Source organism: Ictidomys tridecemlineatus, chromosome 9 (genome assembly GCF_052094955.1).
Source record: "Ictidomys tridecemlineatus isolate mIctTri1 chromosome 9, mIctTri1.hap1, whole genome shotgun sequence".
NCBI lineage: Eukaryota > Metazoa > Chordata > Mammalia > Rodentia > Sciuridae > Ictidomys > Ictidomys tridecemlineatus.
In genome coordinates this window covers 100,489,447-100,502,459 of record NC_135485.1, presented here as the reverse complement: position 1 = coordinate 100,502,459, position 13,013 = coordinate 100,489,447, and the positions used below count along the sequence as shown (strand labels likewise).

At 41.2% G+C, this 13,013-nt stretch overlaps 1 protein-coding gene across 2 annotated transcripts in view; it reads right to left on the bottom strand.

Annotated features, from left to right (window-relative positions):
• Window positions 1-9,594: 9,594 nt before the first annotated feature.
• Window positions 9,595-13,013, bottom strand: part of Manba (mannosidase beta) — a 96,114-nt gene continuing 92,695 nt past the window's right edge. For both annotated transcript variants that reach the window (XM_078021869.1, XM_078021870.1), the window contains 2 exons: window positions 12,716-12,973; window positions 9,595-10,148 (listed from right to left, as the gene is read on the bottom strand). In XM_078021869.1, coding sequence (XP_077877995.1) covers window positions 9,924-10,148; window positions 12,716-12,973 — 483 coding nt within the window. In that variant the 3' untranslated portion in view covers window positions 9,595-9,923. The remainder of the gene's footprint in view (window positions 10,149-12,715; window positions 12,974-13,013) is intronic.

Below are 13,013 nucleotides of genomic sequence, written 5' to 3'. Positions count from 1 at the left end.
CCCTGACCCCCCCCCCATCAATCATCTATTCTGGAGGCTTTGTGCCAAGTTTTCAGAGATCCATAGTAATTAAATTGAAATTAAAAATCACTCAGATGCTCCCTTTTTGCTAAGGTGGTTATGACAGAAATGAAATGAACCAAGAGGCAGAGAGCAGCAAAAGTTGCTCTGTACATCTGAACCTTTCTAACATGCCCTGCTGGCTCCCAGCTTGTTAGCTCTGAAGCCTGGGAAGAAGTCTCCTTTCTCCATAGGTACAAAACCCTCTGAGCAAACCAAACTAAGCACTATGCAAATATGGCTGTCAAGGTCACAGTGGAGGAAAACATCCAGACCGATGGCAATTAATAAACCGTTCCTCAAATGCAATCAGAAGTTGTCAAGAATCTGTAAAATTCTGTGTCTCCTTGACAGGTCCAGTATGTTAAATCCCAAATTTTAAATCTTTTAACACTTCTTTCCTAACATATCTCATTTCAGAATGAAGACCCTTCCCCACAAAGCACTGCATCACTAAACTTTAGAGAGAGGAAGAGGGAGAGCTGGGGAAGCTCAGTGAGCACGCTGCTCTCTGGGTTCCTTCTTTCCCTTCCTCCTTCCTCCCTGCCCTCCTCTCTCTCTCTCTCTCTCTCTCTCTCTCTCTCTCTCTCTCTCTCTCTCTCTCTCTCTTTTCCTCTTTCTCTTTATTTCTCTCTCCCTTTCCTTTCTCTATCGCTCATTTTTCTCTCTTCCATTCTCTATCATTTTTTCTTTCTCCCTTTCTCTTTCTCTTTCTCTTTGTCCTTTCTCCCACTCTCAAGCTTTCTCTCTCTCTCCCTCTCCCTTCTTTTCTTCATCTCTTCCTTCTTCCTTCTCTTTCTCTTTCTTTCCTTCACTACAGTAGCTCCTCTGTATTCATGCATTCCAAGCAAAGCACTGACCCCCAGCTCCTTGAACCCTGGGAGGTGGTAGGGGAACCCCCCCCAAGTCCCTGCTGCCCCATGAGGTCTCCCTTACACTCCCCTCCCCACCTGAGGGCAGCAGAGCCCAGTCCTTGGGGAAGCCTAGCCAGCACCCATCCATCCCAGAGCACTGCCCCTCCACCCACCACTAGCCTCATTTCCTGTACACAAGAGGCCTCTGCTGGAAGAAGCAGAACTTTGCACAATCACCTAACAGCTGTCACATCTCTTTTACTTTTTTTTTTCCCTTTGATAAAATTGGAAATAGCCTGACTTAAAAAAAAAAAAAGAAGAAGAAGAAGAAGAAGGAAGAGGAATTAGAACCCTCTTTCTGCCTGAATTTTCTCCTTCAACTCAGGTCACAAAACCTTTGGTAGAGAATCCTTAAATGATTTTCATTTTGGACAAGGGGAATATGAGATTCCTGGCTGGAATGATCAGATGTAGATAGGGTTCTTATCCTTGGAGGAATAATTGTAAGCCTGCATTTACTACCTGCTTAAACTGTCCTGGGGACTGGGAAAACTTTATCTTATTGAATCCTCACAATAATGCTATGAAATAGTCGTTGAATTAATCTCATCTTGAAGATAAGAAAACTCAGGCTTAGAAATTAAGTGACTGGGGCTCAGCGGTAGAGCGCTCACCTAGCACGTGCGAGACCCTGGGTTCAATCCTCAGCACCACATAAAAAATAAAATAAAATAAAGGTATTGTGTCCAACTACATCAAAAAAAAATATTAAAAAAAAAAAAGAAGTTAAGTGACTGGTTCAAGGTCAGTCAGTACATGTTTCAGCCAAAATAACAGGTTCAATATCAGAGCATGAGCCCATGGCCACAGCGCACTATAGACACTCTTCACATGTACACATGCACGTGCGCGTGCGCGCGCACACACACACAAATGCACACACACACACAAATGCACGCACACACACACACAAATGGATCTTTTACAAGAAGAAATCTCAGTTGTTGTGTTTGTAAGTTGACTAGTTATAAAATCTTTCAGTTCAAATACCAATAATGTGGCTAGAAAAGTATAACAACCACCCAATTTGGGCTGGGGATCATCTCATTACAAAAGAGTAGTGGTCCTTCCCTCACCCATCATGGAAAACTCTGTCCCCAAGAGCCTTCCTCACTAAAAAGATCACAGCCACTGACACACCCAGGTGCAGGGGATCAAGGTGTCTCTTGTCTGAGGGGAATCCAGTGGCCCCACCTTGCCCTCTCCAACACCTAGCTATACATCTGACCTCAAAGCCCTCACCTTTATCTGTGAGGATGCTCTTGACTGGAAAATGAGAACACCTGGCTATCAGTGAATTTTTAAAGTAAGGGCTGTTTAAAAATATCATTACAAGGTCAGAGGTAGAAAGATCTACGTTATATATGAAATCTTCCCCCTTTAAATGTTAGCAAATAACTCAATTTTTAAAACCATGGTCTGGCTGTCATCTGCTGGTCAAATATGACCTATATGTGACCTGACCTTCCTTTTCTCCCCTCCATCCAATACTTTCACAGGTTCCTACCTGTCCCCCTCCCTAGGCTTGCTTTGATGGCTTACCACAGGGGCAAATGATAACTATAACAGCTCATATTTGTTGCATAGCTATTGTGTGCTCTATCAATATCTATGCATCATCTCATTTAGTCCTCACAACCTATGAGGCGGGCATTGGTACGATCTCCATGGTTAAAAGTAAAAAAACTAAGGCACAGAAAAACTCCGAATTTGTATCCAATGTTAAAGAGCCTGCTAGAGTTAATGTGATTCAAACACACTGATTTCAAAGCTCATAATCTTTAACTGCTCTATCAATTATGATGCTCTTTGTTGTAAAATCAGATCACCTGATACTAACTGGATTTAAAAAGTAAGGCCATATTTTTAAAATTGCATTATATGAAGAGCAAAGTTAACAACCACTATGGAAATCAGTATGAAGTTTCCTCAAGACTAGATATGGGACCACCATATGACCTAGTGATACCACCCCTTAATTTTTATCCTGAAGAATTGAAGTCATTATACTATAGTGATACATGCATACCCATTGTTGGGGTGCAGCGGAGCGTCGGAGGGGAGGAACCACACAAGAGACTCACTTCATGCAATCGCAGGGGGGAAGTTTATTGAGGATCCTGTTCCAGCGCACTGGGACTCTGTGCCCACTCAAGAAGGGAGAGCGGCTCAGAGCCCAGAGCGGAGGTCAGGTGGAGCTTAAGTACACTTTTTGGAGAGGGTGGGGGGCTTTGCATACATCAGAACAAATCATCATAAGGCGCGGGAAAATTGAACAACAATTCTGAAACATGATTAGTACATACATTGGCGGAAACAATTTAGGCAGAGATGATTGGTCATTTCTAAGTGGGGTACACATTTAAACTGATTGGTTCTGGGGCCTAGATGCGTACGTGCCATGCTACCTAGAGCCCTTAGCTATTAAACAACCAGGGAATCAATGGAGACATTTACTAGGTAGTTCCCTCATTGTTCTAACAACTTTACAGGGATTACAAGTTCCGGGGATAGCAGAGGAATTGTAACAATAGACTTGTATGATTGTAACAATTGTCTTTTACCTTTTAACCCAATCCCTGCACTTTGGAAACTTTAGGATGCCTGGTCTTTTACACTTTAACTCAGGCTCTGCGGCTTAGAATCAGCTTGGAAATTTTACCTTTACACCATGTTTATAGCAGCACAATCCATAATAGCCAAGTTATGGAACTAGCCTAGATGTCGGTCAATGAATGAATGGGTAAAGAATATGTGGTAAATACACACAATGGAGTTTAACTCAGCCACAATGAAGAATGAAATTATGTTATTTGCAAAAAAAAAAAAATGGATTGGAACATGAGAGCTTTATGTTAAGTGATAAGCCAAACTCAGAATGTCAAGAGTTGTATGTTTTCTCTCATATGTGGAAGCTAGAGAGGGCAAAGGGGGAATAAAGCGAGGGGGAAATCTCATGAAAATAGTAGAAAAAGAGGACGGGGGTGGGGGGTGCAGATGAGAGAAAAGGGAAATACTGGAGAATGACATTGACCAAATTACATTATGTGCATTACAAATATGTCATAGTGACACTTTTATGTATAATTATCACGTGCCGATAAAAAAAAATTGTTCAAAAAATAAGAGCAAAATTAAGATGATGGCAGGGTTGGTTTAGCAGCTTAATATCTCTGCCATCCCTGTGTGTCAATAACGTTCAAGGTCACAACAAGGCTCCAAGTATCAGGTCCTCAAACTGTAGCTTCTCAACTTCACCCAACAGCACGTTTCACTTCAGGTCTCTCATCAGGCAGGAAAACCATCCCCCAGAACATCAACTGGTGTTTCATTTGCTAGAATTGTGTCACATACTTAACCCTACACCAATCCCGGGCAAAGAAGAATAGGATTAAGTGGAACAAATTATGATCCAATTCCTGAGGCTGGAGCAGAGAAGCACCTGACTGGTGGTCAGCCAGCAGAAGCTGCTCCAACTACTGGGAATGTGTGGATGGTCTCCTAGGACCCTGTCAGGGACTAGAAGGAAATTCTCCTTCAAAGATTAGCCTGACAGCCCCCTGGGAGACATCCTGCCTGGGAGGCATCCTGCAGCTACCTATCTCCCTGGAACATCCTGCAGTTATCAGGATCATCAGACATCTTGCAGCTGGCAGTTTTACCACCCACATGCAGCAATTGCTGATTAGAGAGCTTCCCCATCCCCAGCATATGAATACCCACCCACATCCAGCAATTGCTGATTAGAGAGCTTCCCCATCCCCAGCATATAAATACCCCTGTGTGAACAATAAAAATTTGCAGCTTGATCAGACTCCTGTCTTGCTGTCACCTTTTGTGTCTCTTGCCCCTTCATTCCTCCCCATCTAGGTTCGCTGCCCACGTTGATGTGTCCTGCCGGATGGGACAGGACCCAATGAAGTTTATAAAATCCATAATGAACAACAATAACAGAATAAGAAGAGGATGCTCCCACATGTATTATGAAGCAGGAATCCGAGCTAGCTCTGTAATAGGAATGTGCATGATTGGGAATGTACCATTTCCAGGGAGCTCTAGGTAATTCTAGGCATCATAGTCATTTTTACTACTCACTGCATGGCATGACATGTCACAAGGGGGAACTCAACAAACCTCGTTTAAAGACTGAGACCAACCAAAGGAGTTCAACTATATTATCATTGCAAACTTTTCTTCCAAGAAACAGTTCTGTGACACTCATCTACAGATATGAGATTTGTAAAATTTGAAACTGTGATGCAATGCCCTCGTTTCTGCTAAGCCCATTTACTGTTTAGCCCTCACTCAAGAGCTCAGCAACGTCTTGAGCAGTTAGTCTGCCCTAGCTTGTCCATCACAAGCCCAGAGCCCTGCATCACTGAGCAGCTGATCTTACGCTTTTCCTGTCTTATACATTAATTAAAATGAAGGTCTTTAAAGACTCATTGCTCAATTAAACTTTTTTTTAATCATAAACTTTCCAAAACACCTTTTCTTTTTGCTTTGTTGATTGATACTACAGATTGAAGCCAGATGTGCTTTACCACCAAGTCACATTCCCAGCCCTTTTCTATTATTTTTATTTTTTTGAGAAAAGGTCTTGATAAGTTGCTTAGTGCCTCACTAAGTTTCTGAGGCTGGTGTTGAGAGCCACAGCCGAAGGGGCCCCAGCAAACTTCCAGCTGCCAGCTGATGATTAGCTCACAGCGGCCCCAGCAAACTTCTAGCTGCCAACTGATTGGCTCCTCTGCGGTGATGCTCATTGGGCTGTTTCCCCGCCCTTTCAGACCACGGAGCTGCTCATTGGGGGACTTTTTTGGCTCCACCCACATGACCCAGCCAATCGGCCTCAAGAGCAGGAGGAGTGGGGGAGGTTGAGAGGCTTGTGGGAAGCCAGTGGTGGCAGTTGGGCTCTGAGAGAATTTCTGAAGAGCTGTGTGGTTTGGTGTGTGTGTTCTAAAAATAAAGTTCGTTTCTTTTGACAAGTGGCTTCTGAATTGTGCCCCGCCAGACTGTGGCAGGCTGGCCTTGATCTTGCAATCCTCCTGTCACAGCCTCCCGAGCCGCTAGAATTACAGGTATGTGCTACCGTGCCCAGCTGTCCTCAAGTGTTGAATAAGATGGCCTTATCTAACATGGTTGTCCCTCCCTATCATCTTAACCTTATAGGACTTGGCACCAACTGCAGTTGCCTTATTCATTGTCTGGCTTATTGTCTGTCTCCCCTACAAGAATGGTTTACCAAAGCAGGGACTTGTCTTCTCCTCTCATCACCTAGTGACAAGGACAGTGCTTGTCAACAGTGATCCATAATAAATGCTTGAAAATGAATGAATAAAATCTTAAGCAAACAGTTTTTAGGGTCCGAATATAAATGCATCTTAACACCAGTTTTGTCTGTGACTTTTAGAATTTTGTATATCTTCTGGTTCCTACCTCTGATAAATCAATGAGAAAAATAAGAATTCTTCCATTCACTTGGAAATATTACTAAATGTCTTTTCGGCATAATCCTTTTAATTTCCTGTGCTAATTGAATTGATAAGATTGCATTCAGTCAAGGGGAACTCTGGAATATTATCAAATGCTTTGAATTTCCCACAGAAACAATGCTTACTTGTTCTTTTCCCTAAATCTTACCAAGCTAGGGAATAGGTTTCATATCTGAGAGCTGGAGGCAGCCCAAGAGAATATTCTTTCTGTTTCAGGTCTTTGTCACTTGAGGAAAGTTGGGGAAACATATCTTTATTTCTCTTGTGCTCCAGTTCACCTTCATTCCAATAGAGAACAAAATATTTCCATGTATTTTCCAAGTGACTTCCCAAGGTTTGGAAATGTCTCACAGTGAAAAGTCAAATAAAGAGAGAATAACAGTTATAGTGAATGTGAATGAGGAAATTACCATTTTTATTGTTTTCCCTGTCCTGGAATGGGAAGATATAATCCTGTGAACTGACCTCTCTTTATTCCACTCTCTGGAATGTCCTTTGAAAGAACACAGCTAGGACCTGAACCTGGTCTATCGTCTCTTGTTTACACAGTTACTAACAAAAAAATTTCTCAGAAACCCAAGGCTGAGGGTAAGTATATCAAATTCAACTCCAGCAAATGTGGCGACAAAAATCTATTAAAATGCTAACAGTAACTATCCACCGTGTAACATGTGAACTGTGGAAGAACAGTTTGACTATTACTATTCTCTCAAAAATACCATGGGCACACTTCTTTCCTTTTTATAAGTAGTTGTCAGCATGTGTTTATGCCTATTTATTCTGCTTTTTGCAAATTATTCTTTTATGATATATTTTTCTGAAGGAATGTATATATATTTGCTTTATTTTCATTGCTTCATGCACTAGTTGAATTATAATGATTATTTCAAAAGGTACAATCACAATAAAAGTGCAACTTATTTTGTTCTAGACCCTATTTGTCCTCAGTACTACCTTTGACAGTCAGGGATTATTATCTACATTTTAGAGAGGAAGAAACTAAAGTCCAGAAGGTCAAATTGTTGCCCCAAATCACACAGCTAATAAGTCTCAAAACATGGATTTAAATCCAGAGAAATGTGGCTGGAAACTCTGCCCTCTCCAGGACACCAGGCGTAGGACCGTACTGAGGGCCTGCAGGGGCCAGGCCCTTCATCTAAGTTACTTTATTTATTCTCTAAAACGAAATTACAAGATATGTGTTATTATTCCCATTTTAGGACAAGAAAATTGAACTAGAGGTTAAGTAATTTGTTTAAGGTTGAAGAAGTATTTTTTTTTAATTTTTAAGAGAGAGTGAGAGAGGAGAGAGAGAGAGAGAGAGAGAGAGAGAGAGAGAGAGAGAGAGAGAGAATTTTTAATATTTATTTTTTAGTTTTTTAGTTCTCGGCGGACACAACATCTTTGTTGGTATGTGGTGCTGGGGATCGAACCCGGGCCGCACGCATGCCAGGCGAGCGCGCTACCGCTTGAGCCACATCCCCAGCCCCCAAGGTTGAAAAAGTATTAAGGGCAGATTTACGATGTAAACTCTGGTTCATCAACTTCCAAGCCCACTTCACAGGGCCCCTGTCATAGAATCTTCATGGTTAATGAAGAACAGTGAACAGTGTCCTCCATTCTCAGGTCCAGCCCTTGATAAGCCTGTGTGTGTGTGTGTGTGTGTGTGTGTGTGTGTAAGCACAGAGATGAGAAAACTCTTAAATACTGAAGGACAGGACTGGAATATCTGTATTTATATTCTTTTTCAAGTTACTGAAACTAATGCTTCTGTTTTAAAACCAAAACCAGCCAGGTGAGGTGGTGCACACCTGTAATTCCAGTGGCTTGGGAGCTGAGGCAGGAGAATCACAAGTTCAAAGCCAGCCTCAGTAACTTAGTGAGGTCCCAAGCAACTCAGCAAGAGCCTGTTTCTAAATAAAAGGACAGAGGATAGGGTTCGGTGGGTAAGTGCCCCTGGGTTCAATTCCTGGTATCAAAAAAATAAATAAATAAAAATAAAATTAATCAAAATTTAAAAATAAAAAAATATTGAGTCTCAATTTTAAATCTAAGTCTTCACTATTGGTCCATTCCATAACCAATTACATGATTCTTTCCATAGAAAAATCTCTCAAACATCTTAGTTTTTAGATTCTTCAAATTCTCTCATGTATCAAGCAGAAATTAGTGTCCATCTCAATAATGGGCACAATGGAATATTTTAGAATGATTAATTAGGCCACAGATGAGCTATCAAATTGTCAGTGCAATTTATCTAACTTTTATTTTTATCATTCAAACTTACAGCAAAAGTGTAAAAGTAGTCCAAAAAAATTTCACATACCCATCTATACCCAATTTAGTTACTTATTAACATTTTGCTCCATTACTTTTATTATCAACATACTCATATTGATATGATAATGTGGCATAAAGTACTTTTATAGCAACTTATAAGTAATCAATATAAATAAACTGATTTAAACTTAAGCTAAAGGGAATGCCACTTGGTGCCAGAGCCAGAAAGTCTATATTCAGTATTGTTGAATCGGAAAGCTCACTGAATTTAGCCAAATCTGAAGCCCACACACAAGCCCCATGTCAGAATATCTCAAAATTTCCAGCATGAACATAGCGATGTCCATGTCAATGTGAGCTTATTTTTCAAAGAAGGATTCTTTTCAAAAATAAGTTATTAAAACTGTTTTATAACAATTCCCAAAATGAAAAAAGAATCCTATCCCAGAATAGGAATCATATACCAACGATCAACCTTCTAAACTGTTCAGCAACAATAATCAATATGGGTGCCACCAAGAAATCTCTATTGTGACATTTGACCCTCCAATTCCTCTGGAAATAATAACAAAACACTTCATCTTAATAATTCAGTATTTCTCAAGGCTACCTATGAAAGGCCTACAATTACTTCAAAACCTCCCACACTTGGCTCAGTAGACATTACCATGGTCATGTTCTTGTGACTCCCTGAAAGGTAATCTGCTTGACACTGATTCATTTAGTACTAAAGCTGTACGTTGAAGGGCTAAACAGTTCTGGCACAGATTCAAGAATACCTAAACCAGGTGCGGTGGCACCTGTCTATAATCCCCGTTGAGGCTAAGGCAGGAAAATGGCGAGTTCAATTTTTATTAAGAACATTTATTATTTGTATGAAAAAATAAAAAGGGCTGAGGTTATAGTTCAGTGGTAGGGCACCCTGGGTTCAACCCACAGAACAGCAAAACAACAACAGCAAAAAAGAACACCTAAGCACAGCCTTGTCTGAGGCCATCCCTGGAGGAACAGCCTTCCCTGACAGTATGCACTGTACCAATTGAGAGAGTGTCAGACGCCTGTGAACAAGCAGATGCACCTCTTGTTTCCTCAGCTTCTCTCAGGTTGTCTTCCTCTCTAGCCGGTGCTCAACAAAGGCGTTGTTCCCAGTGTACACTGAAAATACAGCCGGATTCCTTCAGTAAATATCCGCCAGGGAGGTCACATGAAAAGACTGCTCCAATTTATACTTGGTGGTAGGTTTCCAAGGGTAAAATAATACAGTCCGTGTCTTTTTGGTCATAAAGAAACCATTGTCACTAAATCTCCCTGGGATGCTTCCTACATCCAACCAAACAAAGGGAGCAATAGCTGAGGTTTCCAGAGCAAACACAAAGGTGTCACCTTTCTGAGAGATGCTGGCCTGGAAAAAAGAAAGAAAAATGAAGTGAAGGTTGAATGAAGAACTACATAGCCCATGGCAATGTCTACCAGGAATTTAACGAGGGCCTGGTAGGGAGCACATTGCCAGTGCTTTCGTTTTGCCACTGTTAAAGTCATATATTCCATGCATGGTTTCAGATGCTTGAACATCACTTGGAAAATGACTTAAGTCTGTGGAACATTACCAAGTTGTAATCTCACACCGAGGAAACAGGCAGACTCCTCTGGTGAAGGAGACTATTTCAAAATAGGCCCAAAGTTTTATATATTTTATAATTTTTCTCAGAGGAGCATCAAGGAGGGAACATTTTGGCATAGGGCTGGCTATTTTTAATGACCACATGTAATTTTAATAGATGTGGATCTAGCTAGAGAGTGCAGCCATGGAGTGTACATTAGAGCCTTCTGAAAAGAGCCTGCGTTCTAGAAGCTAATCGGCCAAGCCACTGCAAAACATCTACCATTCTCTGTCTTTTTAGTAAAGTCACATTATTAGCATGTGCAAATTCTATACAATTTCAGCAGACAGAGTGAGAGACAGAATCCTCTAGACCCATTCCATTTAATTAGCCGACTGAGCATAAGCCCCAGAGAGAGGATGAGCCACTCCTCAGAGGCCACAGGCTTGTGAGCCTTTCTCAGAAGAGCAAAGAATCAAATGTCACCTGGTCTTTAAAGCTGTGCATTTGTCACAGAACACGGCTCCTCAACATGCATGCACACTACACTGTAAAGTCTTTATTATATGTGTGGGGCATAAAGAATTTCAAAAGACAATTTTTACTGTACACAGTTCAGCTTCATGGACTTGCATGATTATCGTTCAAGTTATAAACAAGAAAACCGACATTGATAGAAGCAGTAAAAGACCTGAATAAAGTGCATGAGGGAACTCTAGGAGGCTCTGAGACTCAGGCTGGAGGTTAGATGCCAAGTTCTACCTGGTGAAGATCCTAAAGCAGCCACGCACTCACTCAGAGGGGGCCATGGAAGCCTTAGCTACTGCTGCTCAAAGCCAAGGTCACAACAGACCCAACACAGCACCTCGCTAACTCTTGCTGACTTCTTCTAATAGGAAATCTCATCTCTGGGCCTCTGACTGCAGAACCAGAGGCTCAAGCTTGTACCCTGGCTTCAGAAAGACCAGGAGAACAAGGACCTATAGTAAGCCTGAATAAATGTTAACTAACATTATTACTATTGTTGTTATCTCTTTAGGATGGACAAGTCTCACTGAAATGCAAGTCAGGAAAAACAAATAAGGAAGCCCTATCTCTCTTGTACCCTCAATTAATTCTAGGAAATAAAGGCCTTAGCTAAAAGAGAAAAGTTTTTGTTTTTGGAGTCATAAGTTTAGAAACGACAAATTTGTTCAGTATTTTTTGTTTCTTTGCTAGATGAAATGATATGTAAGCTATGTCACTTATTTTTCTTTTTTTCTTTTTGTACTGGGAATTGAACCCAGGAATATTTTACCATTGAGCTACATCCCCATCCCTCACTCTCCCCCTGTTTTGAGACAGGGTTTCACTACATTGCTAAATCTGGCCTCCACATTTCAATCCTCCTGCCTCAGCCTCCCAACTGTTTGGGATTACAGGCATGTACCACCATGCCTGGCTATGTCATTTCTTTCGTGTCTGTCTATTCTATCTCAGTTGTTACAGATAACTTAGATTTCATTATGGAAAAGTTCACTATAAATCCAAAAAGAACCTATGTTCTCAATTGTCAGGGCTCTTTCAATAAAACATAAGACTAGGTGTTTTTATATCACTATTTCTAAAGTCAATTTTAAAAATCTTTCTCAATAAATGAAAAGCACAAAACAAACTTAAAAGTTGTTAAAAATAAAGAATCAGCTTTCTAGAAAGATTCTGTCTGTTACTATATGTAGGAAGAAAAGATGGAAAGGTTTTCAATCAATTAGAGTCCAAATTCTCTAGCTGCACAAATTTTGTAACAACACAACCTAATTATTCTATTTTTTCCCCCTGGAAATTACAAAGTGATTTGGTGATTAAACTGCTTTGAAGCAATAAACAAAAGAAAGAGGAGTGATTAATAGATTGTACTTAAAAAGTCAAAATTTGGAGTGCGCCAACTGGGCTCCAAGCTTTCGTAGGCTTAGGACCTTGAGCTTCTTGTCTAGGTTCTCTAAACAGGTTTTCTTACTCATAAAACACAAAAGATCACACCTCAGGGTTGCTGTGAAAGTTAAGAGGTTTATCATGCAACAAAGTACCTAGAACAGAGCCTGGAACCTAGTGAAAGTTAATCAGTGAGGATGGACGAAGCCTCCTCTCCCACCACTGTCCCAGCCTCACTAGGGAAGGATGAGGAGCCAGCACAAGCAGCAGAAACTGAAAACTCTTGACAAATCCTGAATTAGACTTAAAGAAACTCATTTGGCCTTTGCTTCCGGTGGGAAGGAGTCCATCTTCCCCAGGCCTCAGGTCAACTCACTACCAAGAAGGAAACTGGCAAGTTGCAGGATGCAATGTGCTGGCACAAGAACAGGGCGCTCCGCAAAGCCATCGTGCTTACTGTGATCTGGGGCTTGAGGAGCCCCTGGGCATTCTTCAGAGAGGACAGGAAGTGATAGTTGGTGGGGCTGACGCGTTTACGGTCAGTTGAAAGGTAAAAGGAAACCACACAGTTTTGGCGGGTACAATTCCCACATGTCTTCAGCAATGTATTCACTGGTTGCTCATAGATGGACACAGCCTTCCCGGCTTTGAGGACAAAAGGTTTAGTCACAGTGAAGTACAAAGGTGTCAGGGAATTCCATGCATGGATTCTCACCTGTGGAGAAATGAAACAATAAAAACATTCTTGGTTTTTA